Source organism: Thamnophis sirtalis, unplaced genomic scaffold (assembly GCF_051295495.1).
Source record: "Thamnophis sirtalis isolate CommonGarterSnake01/CBP01778 unplaced genomic scaffold, rThaSir2_p1.2 scaffold_7, whole genome shotgun sequence".
Taxonomy (NCBI): Eukaryota; Metazoa; Chordata; class Lepidosauria; order Squamata; family Natricidae; genus Thamnophis; species Thamnophis sirtalis.
In genome coordinates this window covers 54,813,124-54,839,992 of record NW_028261387.1, presented here as the reverse complement: position 1 = coordinate 54,839,992, position 26,869 = coordinate 54,813,124, and the positions used below count along the sequence as shown (strand labels likewise).

The 26,869-nt window shown below is 37.8% G+C and overlaps 1 protein-coding gene across 1 annotated transcript in view; it reads right to left on the bottom strand.

Annotated features, from left to right (window-relative positions):
* Window positions 1–26,869, bottom strand: part of LOC106554305 (complement receptor type 1) — an 82,099-nt gene that overhangs the window by 5,051 nt on the left and 50,179 nt on the right. The window contains exons 13-22 of the mRNA XM_087720852.1: window positions 22,227–22,418; window positions 19,584–19,680; window positions 18,028–18,163; window positions 15,255–15,336; window positions 14,723–14,920; window positions 13,469–13,651; window positions 13,251–13,358; window positions 5,772–5,822; window positions 4,411–4,440; window positions 2,057–2,126 (exon numbers count right to left, since the gene is read on the bottom strand). Of these exons, the coding sequence (XP_087576978.1) occupies window positions 2,057–2,126; window positions 4,411–4,440; window positions 5,772–5,822; window positions 13,251–13,358; window positions 13,469–13,651; window positions 14,723–14,920; window positions 15,255–15,336; window positions 18,028–18,163; window positions 19,584–19,680; window positions 22,227–22,418 (1,147 nt within the window). The remainder of the gene's footprint in view (window positions 1–2,056; window positions 2,127–4,410; window positions 4,441–5,771; window positions 5,823–13,250; window positions 13,359–13,468; window positions 13,652–14,722; window positions 14,921–15,254; window positions 15,337–18,027; window positions 18,164–19,583; window positions 19,681–22,226; window positions 22,419–26,869) is intronic.

The window sequence follows — 26,869 nt, the reverse complement described above, 5'->3', positions numbered from 1 at the left end:
AGTGGCAGAAGTCAAACTGTTCTGACCCCCCCTCCTTGCTTGTTCACAAACGACAGTCAGACCGAACTTCAAAGGAAATGTCTTTATCAGTCCTGACTCAAGCTGGCTGCGAGTCCAAAAATAAACGTAGATAAAGTCTCTGGCAAAAAGTTACACAGCAAATGCAAAAACAAAAACTCTTACAGCAAACCAGGTTTACAGAAAGCAAATCACTTATCTAACTGCCTCTTTGAATCAGGTTTACAGAAAGCAAAGCACTTATCCAAGTGCCTCTTTGAATCACGAAACTGAACTCACGAACAAACAAACGATGAACCACGAACGATGAACGACGTTGACTTCTGCAAATAAGGTGTGGCACCATCCGTCTTTTATCTGCAGGAGAAGACCCTAATGAGCAACAGCTGCTCATTATTCCTGCATCCCGACGCAACTCACAGCAAGCTTCTGCTGAGTCACAACATAGGAGTATATTTAGCAATATAAAATCACTGCTATTTACTATAACAATAAATAAGATATATATTTCCAGCCTTCAGTGGATGATATAAATTTGATTGAAGAATGGTTTTTCATGTTATCCTGCAGCTAAAACATAAAACCTAAAAATAAACAACATTTCAGCACTTTTAATGTTACAGTTAATTAAAGCAAAAGGAATAATTTCCTAAATGAAGTCTGAGGCGCTCAAAAAGGGGAAGGGAGGGAGAAAGTGGGGAGCTGTACGTCTCTGGAATAAGAGCTGTTTTAAAATATACATTATTAGAAGGATGTTTTTGGCTTCAAGTTATTCAAAGCATTTGATCAGGAATCAAACTGTACAATGTACATGAGTTAATTTTATAAAAAAGGGAAGAAGGCAAAGAAAGCAAAATCAAATCAATTGAGAAAACAGGCATTTCCTGGGTGCATGTTTAAATCAGTTCACTCATCTTCATATATGAAGACCGCCTCCCCTGCAAAACAACATAGCAAATTGCATGATGCTAATAGAAAATCTGAAAACAGAAAATTGGTTATTTAAAGAATATTTTAGTAAAATAAAGACTTAATTAGCCTGTTGTGGCCTAAAAGACATATATGGGAAGACAGATAATATTCAATTAGAAATTAGAAAAATGAACAGATGCAAGAAGGAAAGATCGAGGATTTATTAATCTTAAGCAATAAGACAGTATTTCATAAATGCTAGAAAATAGAAAGTTCAGTCATTTTTTGCAAAGCATCACATTACAGCTTCCTATAATTTGCACAAGTGTTAAGTCTACTAACTCTCAAAAATATATATTAATACTCTATTAAAAGAGTACATCTATATATTCTTTAAAAGTAAAAATGAGCACATGTAATGATAGTGATTAAAGCATTACTGCTCAAAGTACCTGTGGTTAAGAAAACTGATTTGAAAATCAATTTATGAACAAATCTAAATTAGTGCTTATAACATCCTATAACTAGATATGAATGATCGGAAAATAAAGTTAATAATGCTCTACCAAAAACAATACTCCTGCATAGAGACAGAAAGCAAGCAACATACAAGACAAAATTTCAATTGTAATCTGTCTAGAAAGATGCCAAAGTTGCAAGTAGACCAAAAGCTGTTCCTAAAGGACAATACAAATTTCGCATAGAACCATTCCCATGATTCCATTCCATTAGGGTACCAGGAAGTCAAAGATAACAATTTCTGATATTAGCAGACCAGGGCAATATGAATACTCTTCCTTTTTTCAACAAACATTGCCAAGTCTGCAATTAAACAAGTAGCGAACAGAAATAGAGACAGATCAGCTCTGTCACTCCAGAACACCAGTGCTGGAGATGTGATTAAATTCAGATTAGCCATTCTAGACAAACTATAATGTTTTGTTCTTCTTCCTCCTGTGCTGCAGATCTTTGCAATTGTTCGAGCACACAAAGCTTCTGGACACAAAGCACATTTATAAGAAAATTATAGTTTTTACAGACGGAACTGGCAAGTTAGAGATGGCTGCTCATGCAGCTACGAAGAAGCTAGAAAGAATCAGAGACAGCATATCTTGGGCTGACTCACCCCCGGAAACAGAAGTATTTCACAGCTGCAAAAATTAAAGCAGCCAGAACTAAAACGGCAATGACAGCTCCTTGAAGGGAAAAAAAATGTGATAACTTCAAATTCAAAATTATACCAATCATCACATACACACTCATGCCAATACTTTCAAAGTATGTTTCAGACCACCTTGCCCACGTCACATTGTATATACAGCGGATACCAAAAGTCAGGAACCACAGACAATTTCGTATAGAAATTACATTACGTGTTTGAATGAGTGGCCATTTTTTTCAACATTTCCTTATTTGCTGCATTACCTTTGAACACTTAGTAACATTTTCTCTGAAAATAAATAAATGAAATATATTCTGATTGGCCTTTGGGGGACTGACATTTGGTACATTCCCTTATGTATGTAAAAACATCTGACTGCAGAAAAAAAATAGGGATTTGAATTGCTTTAAAAAGATGTTTCGGAATACACGGAAGCACATTTGCAGCATGCATATGAGATTAATTAAACTTCTACATTTTTAAAAAATCTGAGTTCATGTGACTGCAGAAAGGAAGCTTCAGATTCTGCTAAGCATTCCTGGAATCAGACGAAGTTGCTTTAGTTGTATATAGCTGCTGCTTTATGCTTGTACATATTCTGAACAGAATCTGAAGTTTAACATTCAAGAGAATTGTCAACCTTGAAGCCATCTTGGAATGGGGAAAGGGGGTGGTGGTGGAGTAGAGATAGCTGGGGAACTATGTAGCCAAAATCAACATTCTTCCTTCTGGGAATCAAGGACACTCGCCAGCATCTGGTGGAGCGTGGATGGGAGTTATCCAGGTTTGGGATTGTGACATGATTGGGGCACGTGATGGTTGTGTGTAATGGGGGGAAGAACTTTGGGTTTTTAGTTGGGTGGGGAAAACCCAGAGAAACTCAAGAGTCGAGTTTTCACCAGCCATGCCAATATGATATGCCTAATAAATCTATACTTTGAGGAAGCCTCGGGGCTTTGATTTCATTCAGGCTGTTACTTGGAACCCTGACAAGAATCTTCATAGAAAAAAATGTCAAATGCAACGAAGGTATTGATAAATGGCAAAAAAACTAATTACACCAATGAGTGGCAAACAGTCACACTGCACAAGAATAAAACCAAACCAGAAATAGATAAATAAAGGTAGTGTCAAGGATTGTACCTTTAATATTTTCTCACTTTCCTGGTATCCAATTTAATTCAATAATAAGGTATGTGCTACATTTATAATAAAACCGGAAAAGGCTTAAGCTAGCCCATCATCATAAATAGTAAATTATTACTGTTAATATTGATGAGAGAAGCAGAGAAAAGAAAAAGTGTGAACTTCTATTCTGTGCCAATGTGTTTCCTAGAGTAAATAAAAGTTTCAGTTTCTTTAAGACCCTCTATGGTGTGGGGCTGGCTAGCTAACAAATTACTTTCCTTTTATTGTTCCTGCCCATTGCACTTTTCCCAAATTGTTCCTGCCCATCCCTCTTGGATATGGAGTCAGTATCCATGGAAGATACCTACCAAACAGCAGTTGCAATGGAAGATATGTCAATAAGAGATATTTTCAGTGGCCATTCACTGAGGGACAGCTTGTCCCCAATCAAAAATGGCTTGCAACTTAACGTTTTCAAAAATAATAAAAACTGATTTTTCCAGAAGGACTTTGGGAATTGATTACTGTATAGACACATGCGTGTGTGTATGCATGTGTGCATATGCATATGCGTGCATATGAATATATGTAAATGGTATAATTTTCTTATATGCTAATATTTGCTATATATTTATGAAATCTTAAAAAGGTGTATTTTGCTATTTTAATATTTGCAGCCCCCTGTGATCTATGAGAATTGAGGTAATAGAGTATTCATCTGAAAAAAGATACCTTAAATAATAAGCTTAATATGAACCTGGACTTGTTCCCTTTTTGAAGGGGGGGGGGGAGGAAGGAGAGAGGGATGACAAAAACAGGTTTCCTCTCGGAATGACTGATTTCTGGAACAACCATATTTTTTTTTCTGTCTTTAAAGAGATTCCAGCTATAAAAATGACTCGGACATAAAGAGAAAGAAAAAAAAAACATTGTGTAACCAAAATAATTTTTCAAGTTGAAATACTCTCCCATGAGCTTAACTAACAAACAAACACAGGAAACAAAATATTTAAAAATAGCCAATCATGGGAAAAATTGTGACAGCAGAAAAAGATCTTGCCTTATAAGAAGGGGTGGGAGTCATTACCCCTTCTAAAGACAAAAAGAGAGGAATTGTGTACTAAATAGTCTGTGTTCATTTCTGTCAAACATTAAATGCAACCACAGTAATTCAGTCTGTAAGAACTTACCTATAGCAATTCCAATAGCGGTGCCAGATCCTAAAAGATAAGAGAATCCAAAGAAGTAACGTGATCAAAAACTTGAACATATTTAGTAAAAGTGAAAGAAAACATTTCTTTAGTTTTCCACTATTTTAATATACATGAACAGTAAATCCATGTTATTCCCTTTTTGGGTAAACAAATTTACTCAAAGCACATAAAAAGTAAAAAATATAAAGCAAAATAAATAAAAAAGATAAAATATGATAATTAAAATGATTAAGCTAATTATGCCAATACATTTCACTACTTGCCGTATCCTTCTATTGTCTATATTTTCATTCATCAATACTGTTCTGATAGATTTAGTTTCATTTAGAACTTCAACATCTTTCCCACTTTTTCAGTTTTGCATACACACACACACACAAACACACACACACACACACACCTAAAAAAGGGTAAGATATTGATGTTCTAAAAGAAGGTGTCTGAATTTGAATTACTGAATTACAGTGTTTTCCCGAAAATAAGATCCTGTCTTATATATTTTTTTGCCACCAAAAAAGGAACTAGGTCTTATTTTGAGGGGGGATGACACTTGCATGTATCGCCCCTGCCTCCTATTCGTTGTCAGAGGCCTTCAGGAACTTCTTCTGCAGCCGGCAGGCCTTTCCTGAAAGTCTCTGCAGCCAATAACAGAGCTATGGATTGATCCAGAGCTCTGTTATCGGTTGCAGAGGCCTTTAGGAAAGCCTTATCGCCCTTGCCAGCTGCAGAAAAAATGGGCCAGCAAGGCAGGTGTCGGGTGTGCGAGGTCGGGTGTGCGAGGCCGGGTGTGCGAGGCCTGACTGCAACTGTTCGCAGGTAAGTAGTAGGGTAGCTCCATTCCCCACTCCAATTTAATTTTTTCCCCTTATACCCTGGAGTGGGTGGGGGTCTTAATTAGGGCTTATTTTTGAGGTAGGGCTTATATTGGATGCACATGTAAAATCAAGCTAGGACTTACTTTCAGGGTAGGTTGTATTTTCAGGGAAACAGGGTATTAAAATTCATTTGAAGGTGACTGAATTATGTAGTTTGTTAATTTATTATCTTTCACAGCGATTCCAAAAATATTTCAGGACTTTAAGTACAATATTGCACATATATTTTGAAGTATAGAACTGTACAAGAAATTTTGAAATACATTAGTATGAAATTGGCCAGAAATATTTAAAAAAGGATTCCTGAATAATTCATAATATCCCTCCCTCTCTTCTATCTCTCATATTTCAGAGAATTTAGAGAAAATTATTTCAGAACAAAAAAACAAAAGTGACCTCTTATAGAAATGCAAAAGCTAGTCTAAATAATTACTTTCCATCATCAATACTTTGGGGTTTTACCTGATCCTTCCTTGGTTGCTGTTTGAGTTGTAGTTGGGGGCGCTGCAGTTGCTATAAGAAAAGAAAGAGGTTTAAGCTAATATAATATAATAAATATAATAAATATATAATATAATATAATAAATATAAAATATAATAAATAAATATAATATAATATAATAAATATATAATATAATAAAGAAATATAATATAATATAATACAATAAAATATAATACAATAAAATATAATAATATATATTAACATACGTTATAAATAAAATTCTGCAAGAGTAAACTCAATCAGTATATTAACAGGATCTAGCTTAGTCAGAACTAAGCAAAGAAAACATATCAACACAAAACCCAAGGCCTGGTGGACCAGTGGAGGCAATGGTGGTGAGAGGGAATGTACGCTGCTTTCACAAATGCAGCTTTGCGTGCATGCACATGTTCACCCACACCTTCTGCAGCCCTGTTCTGAATTGGCTATGGTCTAGAACTGAGCTGTGGGGCGAGGGGCAGTTTATCAAAATTTTAAATTTGCCTTTCTTTTTTGAAAATGGATCCACCGAGCCTGAAAGCTTGGAGACTGCTGATGGATATACTTTTTAAAAAGGGTTTCACAACTTTTTTTTACAAGAAACAACAGTCTACACTGGAACTCACATTCCAAGTTACATGTCACAATACAACATGCACTTCATAGACGAGGCAGAAATTGGATGTAAAACAGAAAACAGGTACAAATATAAAGCAATATTCGTCGTGCCAATCAAAGAATGTGCAAAAGAACACTATATTAGTGATACTTAGAAAGTTAAAACACATCATCATCTGTAAAGACATATAACCAGAGATATCCATGCATACATTGTGTTATTGTGTTTCCTAAGTCAGAGGGAAAAAAGAACCTCTTTGTTTCTCCCATATTTTTTATTGTTGTGAACTGCCTAATTATTGAGAATTGGGTTGCATACACATTTAATAATTATTATTATAGTTCAGTGACATGCAGTGAGGTTCATGGCTGGTGAGGCAAAAAGAAAGAAAGCGGCTTTTGGCTGCTGTCAAGAAATAGGCTTTTGGCTGCTCCCGGTGGTATGTCCGCCATACACACACACAAACACACACAAAGAATCCCAGACAGACAAACAAGCAGCTTCCCCACCATGGGCTTTGTTCTTAACCGACAGCGGGCAAAGGGAATAAAGAGAGGCAGTAGCGAGGCTGCCTTTTGCGGGGAGAGGAGGAGCTTTGCCAATCGCGGAAAGATGCCCTGAGGCTGGGATCTAAGGAGCGCTTAACTAGGCGAGGAACTTCTGTGGACCTGCCGGGGCGTGGCAACTGAGGAAAAGAATGGAGGGGAGGGGGGGCGTGAAGAGAAGAAGAAGCGTGCCGAGCTGTCATTGGGGCTGCTGAAGCTTGCGAGGGAGATCTTGAAGCGGAGGATCCCAGGGCTGCGGAAGTGGGGCTTTGATCTGGTGATTCTGGGATCAGCGGCCACGAGGGATTGGCAAGGATGACCGGCACTTTTTTCCTCAGCCCCAAACTGGGTTTGAGTCCCAGCACGCCTCTTGATCGGCTGAAGAGAATGTGATCCAAAAAGGAAAGGAAAGTGTCTGAATTAGGACAGGCAAATACGAGAATTCCCGCTTGAGGGAAACCCGGTGGGTTTAAATTGAAGTTCGCCTATTCTTCGTGGCAGCTGCCCTCAATTAGGCATCCCATCTAATTCAAAATATCTTAATCCATTAATTGGCCATTTTAATGGTGGACATACCACCGGAGCGGCCGAAAGCCTCTTTCTTGACAGCGCTTGATAGTGTTGTTGGGGCCCAGGGATCAATTATCCCAGAAAAATGGCCAATTAATGGAGCCTCTTCAGCCGATCAAGAAGTGTGCTGGGAATCAAACCCAGTTCAGAGGAAAAAAGTGTGAGACATCCTCACCAATCCCTCGTGGCCGCTGATCCCAGAATCACCAGATCCACAGCCCTGGGACCCCCGCTTCAAGATCTCCCTCACAAGCTTCAGCAGCCCTGATGACAGCTCAGCATACTTCTTCTTCTCCGCACCCCCCTCCCCTCCATTCTTTTCTAAGTTCCAAGCGCTTTCAAGAAAGAGTAAAGCTGCCTTTTGTAATTGACTGATGATGAAAGTGTGAATGCCAGTGGTGTTCAAGTGGTGCTCCAGCTGTTTTGGGATTGCACCCAAGGCCTCTACTATGATTGGAACTACTTTTGCTTGTTTTTGCCATAGTCATTCTATTTCTATTTGTAGGTCTTTGTATTTAGTTATCTTCTTTAGTTCTTTCTCTTTTTTTCTGCTGTCTTAAGATACTGCCACGTCCACTATCCAAACATTATTGTCTTTTTTATTGACAATTGTTAAATCTGGGTGTTATGTGTCAGGGGCCAATCTGTTTGAATTCTAAAGTCCCACAGCAATTTGGCTTCTTCATTTTGAATGGTTTTCTCTATTTTACGGTTCCATCCGTTCTAGCTTGCAGGCAAATAATATTTCTTGCAGATTTTCCAGGGCACCATTGTTGCTACTTTGTCATGCCGTTGCTTGTAGCCAGTCTGTGTGATCTTCTTGCAGCAGCTTACAGAGTGATTTACTGTTTCTTCAGCTTCTTTGCATAGGCAGCATGTACTATCTGTTGCTGTCTTCTCAATTCTGGTTTTGTATGCATTTGTTTTTAAGGCTTGGTTTTGTGCAGCCAGAATTAGTCCCTTGGTCTCTTTCTTAAACTTTCCTGCTCTTAGCGGTTGCCAGGTCTTTTTATTATCTGCTTTCCCTGCTATTTTTTAATGTATTGTATTGTCTTCCCATGCCTCCATTCTGTTCTTCATTTGGTCTTTTTTTGTAGGCCAGTTTGGTCTCTCCAGTATTCTGTAAGCTTTCCTGGTATACTAATTTCTGTGCATCTTCTTCACTGTCCTTCAGATATTCTTCCAAAGCCCTTTTCAATCATCTGATGCACTTGCAACATTCCATGCCCACCTGTTTATCTTGGTAGTTAAGAGTATGTCAATGTCACTGTGAAGATGAAGGGCATAATTTAGTCATTATTTTTCTGGTCTTTCCATCCATTGCTTTTAGTTCTGCTTGAGTCCAGTTCATCATTCGCGCTTTGTATGTAATGACTAGAATTGCCCAGGTGTTAATTGTCTTGATGGTATTTCCTCCACTGAGTTTGGACTTTAAGATCTTCACTCTCGATATTTTCACCTCTATTTGTTTTTACACCAGTGTGCTTGATGTAGTCAGCTTGAAGGATACCCAAGTATTTGTACTCATCATCTTCATCCAGATTTTTGATGTTATTTTCATATGGAACTTTGATTCATTCAGTTTTTTTCTATTTTTCCTTTTAATAGCAATAGCAGTTAGACTTATATACCGCTTCATAGTGCTTTCAGCCCTCTCTAAGTGGTTTAGAGAGTCAGCATATTGCCCCCACAATCTGGGTCCTCATTTCACCCACCTCGGAATGATGGAAGGCTGAGTCAACCTTGAGCCTGTGAGATTTGAACCGTCGAACTGCAGTCAGCTGAAGTGGCCTGCAGTACTGCACTCTAACCACCTCGGCTCTTTTTAATGGTGAGTGTGGCATATTTGGCCAGTCAAAATTCCATTGCAGTGTTCAGCAGAGATTCTATTTCAGATGTGTTTTTCCATTTATCCAGATCATCCATCTAAAGGGGGTGGGATAGTCTTGCAGATGTTTTTGATGCAATAAATGATAATCATGGGCTAAATTATTCAATATTGTTGATAGAGGAAATAGTGCAATGATATATAGTAGTGGTGGTAGTGAATCTCCTTGAAATATTCCTCTTGATATTAACCTCTCCCAATCTCTCACCATTGACCTGCAACTGTGTCTTTCATTGTGCCATTGATCTTTGCACAAAGCTTCTAGTGTTTCTACTGAGTCCTGTTATTTCTAAGCACTTGATTATCCAGTCATGTGGCAGAGAGTTGAATGCCTTTTTGTAATCAATTCATGCTACATTTAAATTGGCCTTTATTCTCTTGTACTTTTCCAAAACTTCCATGTTGTTGTTTTTGTTATAATTATTTAAATACATTCTCCTACTGACATAATGCATTCTCTGTTTAAAAAGAAAAAGATTAAAATGTATACAAAGTATAAGCAATTAAAGCAGAAGTTAACAGGAACAATTAAAAATAATTGTATTGAGTCAGATTTCATGATGGCTGATGAAGAAGGTGCCTCACAGAATTTCCTCCTTTAAAGCCTCAAAGGAACCAAAAAGGCAGAAGGAGGGTTAAGGGGAAGAAAAAGAAAATTAGGCCTTCTGGGAAACTCTAGACTTAAAGGAAGTCCAAAAATCCCTAGCAATGATAAAATATTTCCAGTAAAAATGAAACCAGGAATGCCAGCTACTCTGTTCAGCTACTCTGAATGCCCTCTGAGTTAAGACAACAAAAGTTGGTATTATTGATGATGTTTAGCTCATATTTGGCATAGTTTTAGAGTAAAATTGAAGAGCAAAAATGTTTTGTCATGGAGAACTCCAGCTGATATATATTATAATTTCAGAGATGTGTGTAGAACCACAATTATTATTTTTCTTGAGAGGTTTAGGACACATTTCCCCCCTTAAATTCCCCCCTTCTGGAAAGTGATTTTGTTTGCAGGACTCCAGATGCACTTAGGTTTTAAGGTTAAGGTTCAGTAAAGAGATTCTGTCAATTGTGTTGTACGAAAGTAGAAAGCTGAATTCTTGTAGCTACTTGCAGAGTTTTGGTAGACAAATCACATAAAGCAAAGCTACAAATATTGCCACAGCTTCCATAGAGAGACTGCAGATCCCAAGAGTTACTATCACTTGTCAGCTGTTGATATATATATATATATATATTTACATAATGATTATGCTGGTTAATGAAAACTAGAAAGATCCAAATAGCTTTATAGCCAGAAATAAACAAAGTCAAAACAAACAGAAGGATAGTGCTTTTGAGTCACTGAGAAAATGGACCAATTATTTAATGTTAACTGACTGTAGAAAGGGACTGTAGAAATATCTAATGGCAAAATGTTGCTTTGCAGTAAGATCTTTATGGCAGTCAGACAGATGTTTTGACTGGGTTTGGCACTTTTGTCCTCCTACAAATATTCCTTGATTTATCACCACAATTAAGCTTAGAGTTTGGGTAGAAAGTAGTAACAGTCATTATGGAAGGTATGCCATGTGACCGTCTCGCTGAACAACTGTAATCCTGGCTCTCCCAGGTGTGGCTTTTGCCAGGACTTGTTTATTATCTTCTTTGCGTATTTTTTTAAATGTACTAGCCACTTTTGCCTTGTCTCTTTTTTATTCTTCATTTGGTCTTTCTTCTGAGACAATTTGGTCTCTCCAGTACTCCAGCCTTCCTAGTATACTCGCTTCAGTTCATCTTTTTCACTATTCTTCAGATATTCTTCCAAATGCTTTTTCCCCCATTGTCCAGTACATTGCAACATTCCAGGGCCACCCATGCTCCTTGGTAAGCATAAGGTCTGAAGATGTGGTATTTTGTACTTACTGGTAAGCTGAGTTCTCTCTATATATAAAGACAGTTGACCTTCCAGGCTGACAAACAAATGCCATTTGACAAATTTGCCTATAGCCATAAAGTATGCAATAAACTCAGTGTCTGGTTCTCAAAATGAGTATCAAGCAACAAAACCACAGCAATAACAAAAAATAGAAATCAACACAAACTGTAACACTGGATAAACAATTATCACCTTCTAAAACTTTGCAAAATGGTAACATTTAACATGAGGGCTCCATCAGATTACCAGTATTTCATGCACACTTGAAAAGAGATGCATGAAGGCAGTGGTGGGATTCAGCCAGGTCGCACCACTTCGTGAGAACTGGTTGTTAACTTTCTGAGCAGTTTGGTGAACTGGTTGTTGGAAGAAATAATTAGGGCAGAGAACTTGTTGTTAAATTCTTTGAATCCCACCACTGCATGAAGATTCCCAGGAAGCGTCTGAGGCATGGCAGAAGCTTTGGAAATAATTGAAGATGATGGAATTGGAATTTGCAGCTGTAAGATTTTACTCTTGCTGCCCAAGAGTGGTTCACAAGTGGATGAATGATTACAAAAAGTTTGTTCAATAATCCCTTGGCAATATTTTCAAGAATTTGCAGTATGATTCCCCAGCAAACAGAAAAGAAAGTCCCTTCTTTCTAAGGGGAAGATTTCCTTCTGCAACAATGGAACTTGCAAAACAGCTCCTTCAAGGTCATTAGGTCAAGACTAAAAGGCTCAGAAAAGAGCAGTTGATCTAAATTTGTTCATGCATAGTAGCAATTAATTTTTTAAAAATACAATAAAACCAATGAAATATCAAAAATACAAGAAATTCCAGATCAACAATAAGCTGAGAAAATAGACACAGTATTATTCTGGTTTTGAAAGACCAGTGAGGGTTGCATCTAGTCCTCCAGACTATATGAGGAAAATTCTTGCCAAAGAATCTGAACTCCAGAAGATTCTCTACATTACGGGTGTCAAACGTGTCACATCATGTTGCTATCATATGATGTTTTGTAATGTTTTTTCCCTTCATGGAGCTGTGATGGGCATGACCTGCACGTGACAAATCCAGGCCATGAGCCCCCAGTTTGACACCCCTGCTCTACATTATTCAGGGCTTGAAGATTGGCAGAACCCTCTTTCTCCATGAGTTTCTGATCGGCCCATCAATAAACGTCTTAAGAGATCCAGAATGCATATTTTCTCTATTTTAATGCCTTCCCTTTAGAACCATATCCTGTTGACTCTGCTGTTTTTTAAGAGGGCCTTAAAGATCTAAATCACTAACATCTCTTTTAAAAATTGTGAAATGAAGTTACAACCATGGTGATAATAAAGTGGAGTCAGTAACACTGTAGGATTTGTTTACACTCAGTGCTCCACGGGGGGCCATATTTGTTCCATGGGCAAAAGGGAAATTTATATCTCAGTTTCTTACACTTTAGCTCATGTCATTCTTCTTTCAAAAGGCAAGGAAATACCACGATAGTCTGTTAAATGAAATGAAACATATTCCTCAAGTACGCACAATCCCATGATTATAAACCATTCTGTAGATTAGCTGCACAAGAAAAGCATGGAAAGCAGTTAAGGTAACACAGATGTGGCTATGGGGTCTTTTGTCCAAGACCAAATCATCTGAACCCTGACTACCCTGTTTCCCTGAAAATAAGACCTCCCTGGATAATAAGCCCAATCGGGCTTTTGTGTGCACGGGCTCAAATAAGCCCTCCCCTGAAAATAAGCCCTCACAGAAAATATTGCAAGACATCAGCAGCCATGAGGTGACCACGCTCACCACTTCCTGCATCTCAAAAATAATAAGACCACCCCGAAAATAAGGCCAAGCGCTTATTTCAGGGGGGGGGGAGAAATAAGGCCCTGTCTTATTTTCAGGGAAACATGGTAGCAATCCAATCATGTAATGACTCACCTTCAGTGCCATCTTCTTTTGGAGTAACAATGCCAGGCCTAGGGGAAATTGGGGGAGTAGACGGAACAGCAGGTGTGGGGGGTTTGGTTGGTTTGGATGTGGTAAGGACTACACAAAGAGAGAGCGGGAAATGTTTATGTAGTTTTCTTCAGACCCAGAATGTTCAACTTTAAAGATTTTAAACAATGTTCAACAAAGATTTAAGAAAAATTACTTACTCTTATCACACCATGGACCAGGTAGTTTCCACTGACTATCAGCGTCACATTCAATTGTAGAAGACCCTACCAAAGAGTAGCCAGGATTGCATGCAATCTGTATTTTATCCTGATACATATATGTAGCTTGAAACACAGCATCCACTCTTCCATTTGTGATTTTTGGTCTAGGGCAATTGACCTCTGGAAAAGAAATCAATGTTTAGTTTGCACCAAATAACCAACTTGCTTCATGAGGGTCAAATGAAAAAGTATGCCATGATGTTATTATTACACAAATGCTGTAAGTTATATATTTCTGTCACAGAGTGGGAAATAGGTACATATTGGTGGCATCCACGCATATAGTGGCATCACCATGTGATGTAATTATGGTTTGCTGCTGGCACTAGTAATCTTAAGCCTGGAAACCATTATATGCTTACCTTTGGCCAAAGAGAATAACTATCTAATATGGCTGCACCTTGTTTGCAGGATTTGCATGAAACAAGATTAAATGGATAGACAAATGATTACCTGCAGATTTAATAATTAACTGACACAAATATATAACTGTTATTATAAATATGCAACATTGACAGTCAGTGAGGTATAGTGCCTTAGATTGGGATGAGAGTTTACCCTTCATTTTTATGATTAAGAAACACGGTTCTCTTGGAGATGGGAATGATTTTATTAGATTATAAGATGCTATCCAATGTTTTAGCTTAATTACTCCATGGATGGTGTGGGGCTTGATAAAGATGCTTTAGGTTGAAGAATATACCACTCCCCTTCTGCTTGAGTCCTTGGTTTTTAGTCCATTCTTTAATTTTTGTAATTTTAATTGTTCTTATACTTGTATGGATATTGATATTTTTATTATATTGTAAGACAGTCACTTTGGATAGCAAGATGGGCAACATATAAATGTAATAATAAAATAAATAAATCAGAAAGAAATGAAAGAGAAATGATTTTTATTATGCTCCTAACACAGTGGAGCACAATAAATCCAATCCAGTTCAACGGGATTATTACCAAATTTGAACACAATTAATAAATTATTCAAACTATGTTTACATTTCTTTCAATACTAACTTTTACAAACTAGTTTCATTCAGATAATTTCCACTTGGTATTTCACAGCTCCCCAATGCTTAGAAGACAAGATTACCAGATTTTAGCAACAGCATAAATGTATGGAACTAATGGAACTAGCAAAAAAGCAATTTGATATATTGAAGGTAAGGAAAATAACATAAATTCCATTACTTTTGCATTCAGGTGAAGGCTGATCCCACTCTCCATCTACACCATTTTTTGCAACTATACAAGTAATAGTAGAATTTCCAATAAGGGTATAATCAGCATCACACCGATAGATTACTACCGAGCTAATATCATATGTATCTGAAGAACTGGCATCATATCTTCCATTGGCTATTACAGGAGGACGAACACAAGGAATACCTGGAGGAAAAAAAATCAACAAATTCAACTAGGCTAGAATTGCATAGCATTTGGATTTAAATTTTCTCATGGTATAAATATTTAGCTGTTTGAATTAATTTCTTGAATCCATCGAGTAAATGCACATCTTTGGAATTCTTTCTACTATGAACCAGGACACCAAAGTCACTTTTCTAGTGCCAGGGACAACATTCCTATCTAATAAAAATCTGCTGTCCAGATTCTGGGTAGGATTTCTTCATAATGTTATTATCAAAGTGGTCTTCCTCGTTACGATCTCTTCTATATGCAAGTTTAAACTACATTCTTCCTATGGAAGTAACTTGGAGGTTACCCATCTCTTGACAGAATACAACAAAAGTATATACTTCATTGAGAAAAGTGATATGACTGACTACATTGCATGGGAGGTGATGCTCACAATAGAAGAGTCATAGACTGAAAGTTTGCCTGTTTACATTGTGCTAATGTGACTTGAACTAAAAGTTTGAGATTTAAAGAGGTAGGATTTAATGCAAGGTTGCAATTTCAAAAAGGATTCTTGAATAAATTATAATGGGAAAGCATTAAATTGCTGGCAGTTGCTTATATTTTGGCAGAATGCAATGCTAATAGCAGGAACAATAGTTTCTTTAGTGGACATGAATTATGCCAAGGTTAAACTGGTTATTTCCAAATGTTCCTGATTCCATTGCAATATTTTCCCCCCAATATTTTCTCCTACACTTAAGCCCAAAATAGTAAAATTAGAAAAAGGCAGCATATGGTGGCTGTTCTGACCTAGGCTTCCCAAGAGCATGAAGCAAACTCCTGGTCCTGACAAAAAACCCTTTAATAATTTACTGTGAATTCTGCTCATTCACATCCAGCAAAATCTTTCAAGGGAGGATTTACAGTCACAGACCTTCTCTGGCGTAGAGGGCTGCCAGGCCGATATCACAAAACTTGGCAAGGAGTCTTGGAGGGTCATGAACCAATTAAGCAAACTAATTGTCTCTTGCAAACTCCACTCCCCTTTTATTTCCTTTGGGAGGGGCCATTCATCATCCACCTGTGGCCTTACTCCCAAATTGACCGCTGTTCTTTAGCTGTTCCCTTCGTCTGGCAAATCTGTGCATGCACACACTGGGAACAGGCTCCAGGTGTTTGTCTGCCTCACTGATGTCTGACACTGAAGGCAGCTGATCTGGCATATGACTCTGGCCCCGTCTGTCTCCGACACAGAGCTCTTATCAGAGTCTTCTCCAGACTCAAGGGCTGGCCCAGAGGTGGGTTTCTCCCGGTACGGTATGCCAGAAGAGGTAGTGAAAATCTGGCATACTGGACCAGACCGGTAGTAGTGGTGGCTTGGCCACACCTCCTAACCTTTGTCAGCAGCTTTTTTTTAAAGCCCTTTTTCCCTGCCAGTTCAGGCAAGGGAAAAGAGGTTTTAAAAACTAAGAGAGAGGGGGGGGGGGAGGAAGGGAAGGAAGGGAAGGGAAAAAGAAAGAAAGAAAAAGAAAGAAGGAAGCTCACTTTTTAGCCGGGATTCAGCAAAGGAGAAAAACAAATGCTGTCGCTTTAAATCGGAATGAAGCATGCCTGGCTGTGGAATTCTGGGAGTTGAAGTCCACAAATTTTAATGCTACAAACTTTAAATTGAAACCTGCTTTAAATTGAAAAGCTGCTCAAAAGGAAGTTTGCAAAGAGACATTCAGCAGTTTATTTCTGGGTCAACTGAACAACAAATTGGATAAAAGGTAGGATTCTTATATGGTTCTATGTTTTTGAAGTTTTGGGGTTTGTGCAATATGGGCTTTGTGTTTCTAAAAGGGTTTGGATCATTCCCTGCTTGTGAATGGAGCCAAACGTTCTATAGGCTCATTATCTCTATCTGGCAAGAATGTGGAATGAGCCTTTCTGGGAGCAATATTTTATTTGGGGGGGGGAGGGGTTGGTTGCTTCCCACAGAGAGAGGGAGGGATAAAGAAAGAAAGCACAGTAATTTAGGGCTAGCAGGCTACTCAGAGGTCATCTAGTCCAACCCCCTGCTGCAGCAGGAAACCTTACATTTTCTGGATTATTTTGGTTCCTCTAATAGAGAGGAAAATTGCCAGAAAGGAAAAGGAGTTTACTAGGACACAGCTGCCATGCAGAGGAAGGCAGAGATAGTCCTTGACTTATAACTACAATTGAGCCCAAAATTTTGGTTGCTAAGCAAGAGCGTTGTTAAGTGAGCTTCACCACATTTTACCCAATCCATATCTCCTGGAGAGTGACATCAAGTTGGCCACGCCCACCCAGTCACATGACTGCCACGCCACACCCACAGAATAGGTAATAAAAAGTTTTGAAACCCATCCCTGGACTGGCCCATGTTCCTCCCCAACCGCCTCACTGTCTGAATCTGCTGCCAGGTCACAACAGGGGTTTCCTGTATCCACTTTTTCCCCTTTGTGTAGATCGAAACCACATTAGCTCTTCTCCAGTCTTCTGGTCATTCCCCCATGCTCTAGAGGTCTAGGAGCTATGAAAGACTATATTCAGTGGTTCCAAGATTATGTCTCGCAGTTCCTTCAAAATCCTGAATTTACTCTGTCTGGTCAAATGTCTGTGGAAATTCTCAGTCATCCAGGTCATAGTTGTTTCAAAGGTGCTTTTTCAAAAGGCATCTGGACTGATTTTTCTCCTGAGGAAGAAGAACAAAACGTTTCACTTCTCATTCAAGAAGTGATGAAACTGATGAAGTTTCTTGGATGAGAAGGGAAATGTTTTGTTCTTCTTGCTCAGGGGGAAAAAACCATCCAGTTGTCTTTTGAAATAGCAATTTTGAGACAATCCATCCGGTCCTTTGAATTTGAACTCATCTAGAGTGGATATGTATATCGAGGTCATGACTGTCCCAAAGATGCTTTTTCAAAAAGCAACTGGACTGTTTTTGTTTTTGCTTGGAGATGTTTCACTTCTCATTCAAAAAGCTTGGGGGAGGTGCTTTCAGAACTGAAGAAGCCTCTTGGATGAGAAACGAAACGTCTTCAAGTGAAAACAAAGAATGTCCAGTTGTCTTTTGAAAAAGCACCTTTGGGATATTCAACTAAGTAGACTGAACTTTTGATATTAAGCTAAACGTAAAAGCACCAAAAGAAGCCTAATAAGCTTAAACAAAATTTCATCTTACTTTCGCAACTTGGAGGTTCTCTATCCCAGTCAACTTTGCCACCTTTCAAAACACACGAACGGGTGTTGCCACCTATGATTCTGAACCTAAAGGGAAGAAAAGTCTTATTTCTCAGTCTTATTTTTAGTTGCAGTTTGTAAAATAGGCCACAATAGGCTGGGTTCACAGCAGTGGTGAGTTCCGGATCCTGTTGCAACTGGTACACTGCAACAGGGCCCGGCGTCCACCACATACACGTGTGCGAGAGCCTCGATTAGCTCAAATATAGGTAAGGAGGGTGGGTGGGCCTTCCAGAGCATCGTACCGGAATGGTAACTGGTGCTCCCAGCAGGCACCGGTACGCCCATACCAGGGCGTACTGGTCATATCCCACCACTGGTTCACAAAACATGCTGACTCAAAACAAACAAATGATATTACTAAATGTAATATCAGATGTACTAAAATGTAGGACTCCAACCATTATAATACTCTGGTACATATTTGCCTAGTAAGAAATTCCAGAAGTATATCCTGAGAACTTGATAGGTGCTTTATATAAGAAGTGTTCATCTTCAAACCAATAGCAAAGCTTTATATCTACACCACTCTGCTAATCTTGCTTTCTCCTCTCCATTCCACATTCCCAAACAAATACAACGACATTACTGAGATTTAGGAAGTCACATATTATAAAGAACTTCTGAGGATACCAGCATAGTAGAAATTTGATCTATTTCAGTCCCAGACTTCAAATCCTGACCCTTTTTCTCTCACCTTATAGAACCAGTGGTCTGTAGTTACTCTTTTCTTAGTTTTAAAATATTTGTTACATCAAGCTACTCAAAAAGGTAGGTTAAGATAAACAGGGCCAATTAACTCCAACTTGCTACAGTTGAACCTAAATTTAATATTCATATGTAAGGCAAGATAGCAATTTGCAATGCTGACAAAATACGCAGATAAAGACAGTATCAGATTTTCTTCCAGTTGATTCTGTCACCTCAAAATCCAGGGTGATTAGCAAACACCTACTGACATATTGGCAGAATTTTACTGAGTTACATATAAATAATGCCTTTATATAATTTCTGCAGATTTCTGTAAATCTGTTTTAAGTTACTTTGAAAGATGTGTCTGTGCGGAGGCCAAAAACGGGCCAAAAAACGGGATGCGTGGAGGCCAAAAATGAGGCAAGCGGAGACTAAAAATGGGCAAAAAAAATGGAACGTGCAGAGGGTAAAAATGGGGCACGCAGAAGCAAAAAATGGACCGAAAAATGGGACTTGCAGAGGCCAATGGGGTGCACAGAGGCAAAAAACGGCACACAGACATTTCTATCCACTTTTGGGAGAGAAAAAAGTGTGTCTTATGGAGTGAAAAATATTGTATATGTTATTATTATCTATAGGAATATAGACAATTATAATATATAGTTCATAATTCAGATTTTATTATCAATATTTTTTGTCCATTGACTCCAGAGATATTTCTACAATTTGCTTCAACAAATAATCTCTAACTTACCCATAATCACAACCAAAGGTTACTTTTTCACCAAGCCGGAGTTCATTTGAAGATACTATGTGGCCATTTTCTATATTTGGAACACGACATCGCTGTCCTAAAAGATTGGAAGTGAAGTGATCATGTGCCCTTGTGAGTCTTACAACAAAATAAACACAAGTCTAGAAGATTGTATTATTCTAGCTTTACATTTCTCCATATTATATTATAGTTGTATCCCTCAAAAGAGTTGTTTTGGAATGCAGAGCTACTTGGTAAACTATCCACAGCTTCTGTACATATATCTGTTCACTTCAGTGGCTGTTCATGCATTTACATATGAAAACAGCCAAAAGTAGTTTATGAAGCAGCTGCATGAACTGGAAAAAGGTCAATGCTACGGAGTCAAATTCTTTCAAATATTCTCTGTGTATATTAAAATCTCTTGAAATTATATAGTAACAATAAAAATAATTATTAACATAATTATAAATATATATGCATAATATAGAACTATGGTAAAATAAATTACATGTTTAAAAGGAAAACAAACTAAACAAACTAAAAACCTTAAAGCAGACAATAAAACACTGGAACTGTACAAATTTCAAAATTCCAAACATTATTTTTCACTTGTTAAACCATAAACTGAATCTAGGCAACACAGAATGGAATTCTTCAAACTTACCTCTGTTTTGACACAAAGCCAATTCAAGGGTTAGGTGTTGAAAAATATCATTATGCCAATTGTTTTCTAATATATAATTATCCTTCCATGTGTATATAATTACTTTTTTTTTGCAAAAGAATAAGCAGAACATGCAAACTAATGTTTGTAGATGGAAAATTCCTAATTTGGAGGATATATTTTAACAGATCATTAAACAGCTCTCATTCTTAACTTCCTTCTAAGTCACTCTTCATAACAGTAATAATATTTAAACAATTATTATTATTGGCATGTCTACATCATGTATAGCAAGAAGACTGTTTTTCAAAATTATTACAGCACGCACAGAAGCATTTGGGCAAGTGGGCAGAGCCTCCCGCCTACACCACTACTGCTTCGCCCAATCCGTGCTGAACCGGTAACAACCCACCTCTGCTTCCAGTCCTGCGATTTTTTTGGTTAAAGTTTAGTTAAACTTTCCTTCATAGTAGTTTGCCAACATGTGGAAATGGCTGACTTTGATCATCTTTGTCTGTTTGCTTGGCTGGGAGTCTGGGACAATTCACTGTGGCATCAGGACAGGAGTTACAGTAATATTAAAGAAATGGTGGAATAGAATCATTAAAGGATGCAAAAGGAGGGACAAAATAAAATGTGACAGGCTATAAATTGAATTGAATTGTCCTGAAGCAAGTTCTCCCATGGCAAGTTGGCTGCAACAAGTTGTCCGATTCTGTTGCCTGCATTCTGTCCACTGGGCTTCTCATCTCAGCTACACGCAGTGGGAGGCACCATAGAAAGTTTCTAAAGCCTGGCAGGGCTGTCTGTGCCATGCAGGAACCCAATACTTTACTTTACTTTATTGTCATTGTACATATATACACATACAATGAAATTCACATAACACCCAGAGACCAGACTCAACACACATAACAATCCCCACCCACCAAAAAATTCCCCAAACCTAAACCACTCAAACATCCACACAACAGACCAAGTAGTGCTGTCTAATAGCTCACTGATGGTGACACTTTAGTTCATTGTTGAGTGCAATTATAGCTCTGGGATAAAAGCTATTCAGAAGACATGTGGTCCTAGTTTTAATTGTTCTGTATCTTCTGCCATAAGGCAACAGTCTAAAAAGATTGTAAGCAGGATGGGAAGAGTCTCTGAGAATGTTATGTTACTTCCTCAAACAGGGAGATGTGAAGATGTCATCCAGGACTGGTAGCTGGAGCCCAGTGATATTCTGGACAGTTTTAATGATTCTCTATAGAGCTTTTTCGTCTGCTGCAGAGCTGCTCCCATACCATGCAAGAATGCCGTATGTCAGGACACTCTCAATAGTGCTGCAATAGTAGGACAGAGTAGATGCTGAGATAGATTTATCTTCCTTAGCATTCTCAGGAAGTACAGCCTCCTCTGTGCCTTCTTCACAAGCATGTTAGCATTCATGGTCCATGAGGGTCCTCTGACATAAATGCCCAGAAATACTGATGGGGTCCTTCTTTTACACACCTCTTAGAGCTTTCTTTTGCACACTAGCCAGGACCTCCTTGTGCAAAAAATGTCTGGAGCTTGTTTCTTGAAAAAAATTCTTCAACTCTATATGTTCTTGGAACTTTTTCTGGCTTTTTATCTTTTTAATTGCCATTTTAACTTCATCCTCTATTACAATTTTACTAAGATAATTTTTAATGCTTTTCTTCTGTACTGTACATTCATTTTCCTAAGCAATTTTTAATTTCTAAAAAAAATCACATATTTTGCTTTGCATTATTAAAACTTAGCATTATTCTTTTTGCTTGATATAAATATCCTTTGTTAAATTCTCATGATCCAATAGTCAGAAGAATTTTCAGTTACTCTTTTGTTCCAAGTAAGTTATAGACTGGAAATTAAATGTACAACTTTAAATCTGGTAATTTTGAAGAACTGAAAGTATTTCATTTAACATTTCATAGCAGCCACTGTTATTGACAAAAGATACTCACCTTGACAAAGTGTAGGAAGATCTGACCACTTCCCAGTTGCAAGACATGTTATCGTAGGAACACTTCCAGATATATATTCATAACCTGAGATGCACTGTAACCTCAGTGTAGTATCAATTGGATAGGTAACTAGGTCTCCTCCTCCTCCTCTTACTGAAGAATGGGGAGGTAGAGTTGGGGTTGGACACTGAGCTGTAGATAAGTAAAAAATGAGGAGGTTCTGAAGTAGAGAACAGAAATAAAGGTCTATTACACTAGTGAAGCCCAACCATTCAGTTTTAAGGGCTTATGCCAATATTCTTGGGCATAAGTCCAGAAGTGTAGGAATAAGGTCAGGGCAACAGAAGCAGAAAACGTTATAAGGGGAGCAAGAGGGCCATAACTGAGCAAGATTTTCTTGAAATATGTCAAAAGACAAAAGATAACAGATGGCAGGCCCACTGCTTACTTGGAATGCAGAAATTTTAACAGATGACCAAGAAAAAGCAGACAAACTCAACTTCTATTTTACCTCTGAAATGGTGATTTGTGTGGTACGGATTGGAAGCAAATGCAATATTGTAAGTACAGGCCAATAAGGATTGTTATAATAGGCATTAAATAGGCATCTAACCCAGGGGTTTCAAACTCGCGTTGTCACGTGATGTATTGGGACTTTTTCCACCTTCGCTAAACCGGTCAGGGCCAGCATGTGATGCATCCTGCCCGCAGGCTGTGAGTTTGATACCCCTGTTCTAACTAATACACATTGCAATCTAGCCTTAAACACAGGGTTGAAAGGAAAGCTACATCCTTTAACAGGAAAAAAAAGTGAAGTACTACATTTAGAGAGCAAAAGATGTAAGACAAACATACAAGATGGTGGAGTCATGGCTTGAAATGTTACATCTGAAGATTTAGAGGTGGCCACTGATAAGAAGCTGATCACAAGTCAGGAGAATGAAACAGTTATTAGAAGGATTAATACAAATCTGAACTGCATTGCACATCTGAACTACATTCTCACCGACTCAAGGTTGACTCGGCCTTCTATCCTTCTGAGGTAGATAAAATGAGGACACAAATTGTTGGGAGCAATATGCTGACTCTGTAAACTGCTTAGAGAGGGCTGTAAAGCACTGTAAAGTGGTATATAAGTCTAAGTGCTATTGCTATTAGAAGAAGCACACATTGAAACACATGAAATCATTGTTTTCCTCTACTTGGCACCAGGAAAATCACACCTGGAGGACTGTTTGATTCTGAAACCTACATTATCAGAAGGAGATTGATAAGTTACAATTGCTTCAAAGAGCAGTAAACAAAGTTTAATTATGTGATGAAACTATTTTCCATGGCCACAGAAATTAGCATCAGAAATAACAAGTTGCAGAAGAGGGCGTGCTTGACATCACAATGACACAACATGCAATCTTGGGGCTCCAGGATTGTTGTCAATATATCTGTTCTGGACAGTCCTTTTGGACCTAAACTGTTCTGAAGGAACAATGATAGAGAAGAGCATATCCTGCTGATCTCAGGAGCATCGCAAAGCCCCTGATTGATCCAGGAGAAAGCTCTTTTTGCCAGCTACAAGAGAAGCAACCAAAATGGCTGCCGAAGGTTAGGACAACCCTCTGAAACAGAAGCAGTACAGGATTGTGTCAAATTGGTGAGAAATTTTTTTATTATTAGAGAAGGGAAAACCCAAAGGAATTGGAATTTAAAATAAAATTGAAGACAGAAGAAAATAAGTGGCGAATTAACTCTGGTATAAGACGATCATATTATCTTTTCTATCTTAACTTTGTTTGTTTTCTATGGATGAACTCTTTACAAATGCCTTGTACTTTTAAACTGGGGTTTCTTTTTTTCCTTCTTCCTCTATACTTTCTCCATTTTTTGTATTGGTGGATTAAAAGCTTCTTCTCTCGTAAGGCTGGGACGGAACATAATTTTTACACTTTTTTTCTCTTTTCCTCTCTCGGACAGAGAGGCAGAAACAGATGGAAAAGAGGTAATACTGCCATCTAGTGCCTAGAGGCTTGGCAATATCTGATAAAGCTATAAGCTTTGTTTACTGAAAGACTCAGTGAAAATATTTCGTTGATACAGGTGTTCCTTTGAAGGAAAGAGAAAGCTTTGATTTGGAAAACTCCACTGAATTTGTTTGACCTAAAATGTCTCGGATGTCTTGGCAGTGTTTATAACCTGGAAAATGGCACAACGTGAAGAAGAAAAGCCACTAACTTTGCAAAGAATTTTCTTAGAAATTCAAAAAGTTTTAATAAACTTAAAATTATAGAGTAAAATTATAGAGCAAAATTATAGGGCAAAATTATAGAGCAAAATTATAGGGCAAAATTATAGAGCAAAATTATAGAGAAAGTACGGGGACAGTGATGAAGTTTGAGGACAGAGCTGAAAAATAACAGAGACATATGAAAGTAATGAGAAAATTGTTGACACTGACAGCAAACAGAGTGGAGGGAAATGACAAGTGTGAAATACGGAAAGGAGAAACTGATGAACCGGATCTTCATTTTGGATGTTAGAAAATAGATGAAGAAAGGAGAGAAAATTTGGCAGAAATAATGAGAGTAATCTCTGCAAAAGCACTAATGATAACAGAAGTGAAGCTGATAAAAAGAGCAGATAAAGGGTTTCGAATTCTTAGAAGATATGCAATGAACAAGTTCTTAAGAGAAGTCCACATAAGACTTACCAAGAAAACATTTAGAATACAGACTTTACAAATGGCAAGAGATATTACTACACTATCTTTGGAAGGATACAGGATGATGAAATGAAATGTCACAACAAATTTTTAGTTAAATGTAGTTAAATTTTGAGTGTTATGTACAATGTAATAATAGCTATAGTCAAATAAATGATTAATAATAACAAAGCATTTATATATACTAGATTGATAATATGAAATTTTATACAATACTGTAAGTGAGGATATGGAGATGATGGTGAAAAACCTTTTTACAAAAATTAAAACAATTTTATATAGAATAGAATGTAAAGATGTAATATCATTGGATGATTTCAGGATGATGTAATAAAATGTAATATGCTTTATGTTGAAAGGATGTAATAATAGCTAGGCTTAATGGATGTTTAATAATTATATCAAGTTGTATATAAGTATATTAGATTGATGATACTAATAATGGGGGGAATATGGAATTGAAAATTATTAGAGAATGTTATCAATGCTAAAATAATAGAATGATGTCACAGTCAAGTAAATGATTAATAATGATAACAAAGCATTTATATATGCTAGATTGATAATATGAAACCTTATACAAACTGTAAGTGAGGATCAGGGAGATGATGTTGAAAAGCCTTTTTATAAAAGATAAACAATTCTATATAGAATAGATTATAAAGATGTAATATCATTGGATGATTTCAAGATAATGCAATAAAACTTTATAGTATAAATTTACTTTAAATTTAATATGCCTTATGTTGAAAGGATGTAATAATAGCTGGGCTCAATGGATGTTTAATAATTATAACAATTTGTATACATGTATATTAGATTGATGATACTAATAATGGGGGGGGGGAACATGCAATTGGAAATTATTAGAGAATGTTTGCTAAAATGATTGAATGACTTAGAATAGGAGGAAGCATAATAACAATGTATGCAAAGATACCTTGATTGTCAATATGTGAATTTTGATAAAACTCAAGTGAGGACTACAGAAAGGACACAAAAAGACTCTGTAACCAATTGACACAGTGTGTAATTGAAGAGGCTTTTATGTTATATGTGTTGTGTGTCTGTGTTTGTCTGAAAATAAAAAAAAATATTAAAAAAAAAGAAATAGCAAGTTGCAGCTACCTGGATTTCATTTAAATAGGTAAAAAAAGCCTCCAGATGATAAGCTCGTATAGCAATTTAGCGATGGAGGTTGTAGATTTTCCACTTTTGGAGGTTCTTAAGTAGAATCCCTCATGGATTTTATAAATAATTTTCCTATATTTTGATGGCTTCCGGTTTGGCGTCGCGCTGGAGCGAGCTGCCGACAGATCCTCTGCTCGGTTCGTCCGGTCTTTGCACGAGCGTGGCCGCAGTAGGCAAGGTCCCTTCGAGGTGCGAGGACCTGTGGAGAGGGGAAGCATCGGAGCAGTGGAGGGAGAAAGGCGATCTCCCCCCATGAAGCGAGAGGCTCCCTCAGAGCGCGTGTAAAAGAGGTCGGCTGATTAATGGCCGACCAGAAGATGTGACTGCCAGCCCTCAACAAGGAAGGGAGAGACAGCTGCAGGGAACGTTGCGGATTGAATGACGGCAAACGTAAGATCTTGACTTAAAAGCCTAAATCTGAAGGGATAAACAACTTAACTGTAATAAGTACAGATACGTGTGTGGGCGCATTTGGTTGAAGCGGCTAGTAAAGACGAACAGGAAAGATTTGAGAGAGCCAAGTGACGGAGCGGATAGAGAAAGACCGAGACTTTGGATTATTTAAATTATTTAAATCTGGAGGATTAACGGAGGACGAGACGGAGGAGAGAAAGACAGTCAGTTGGATCTGCCCCCTTCGTGGGAAAAAAGGGAAAAAGTTTATGAGTCGCGAGGGTTTGAACCAGCTTTAAAACACTGAGAGCGCGGTGCCATATTACAGCCAGAGACAACAGAA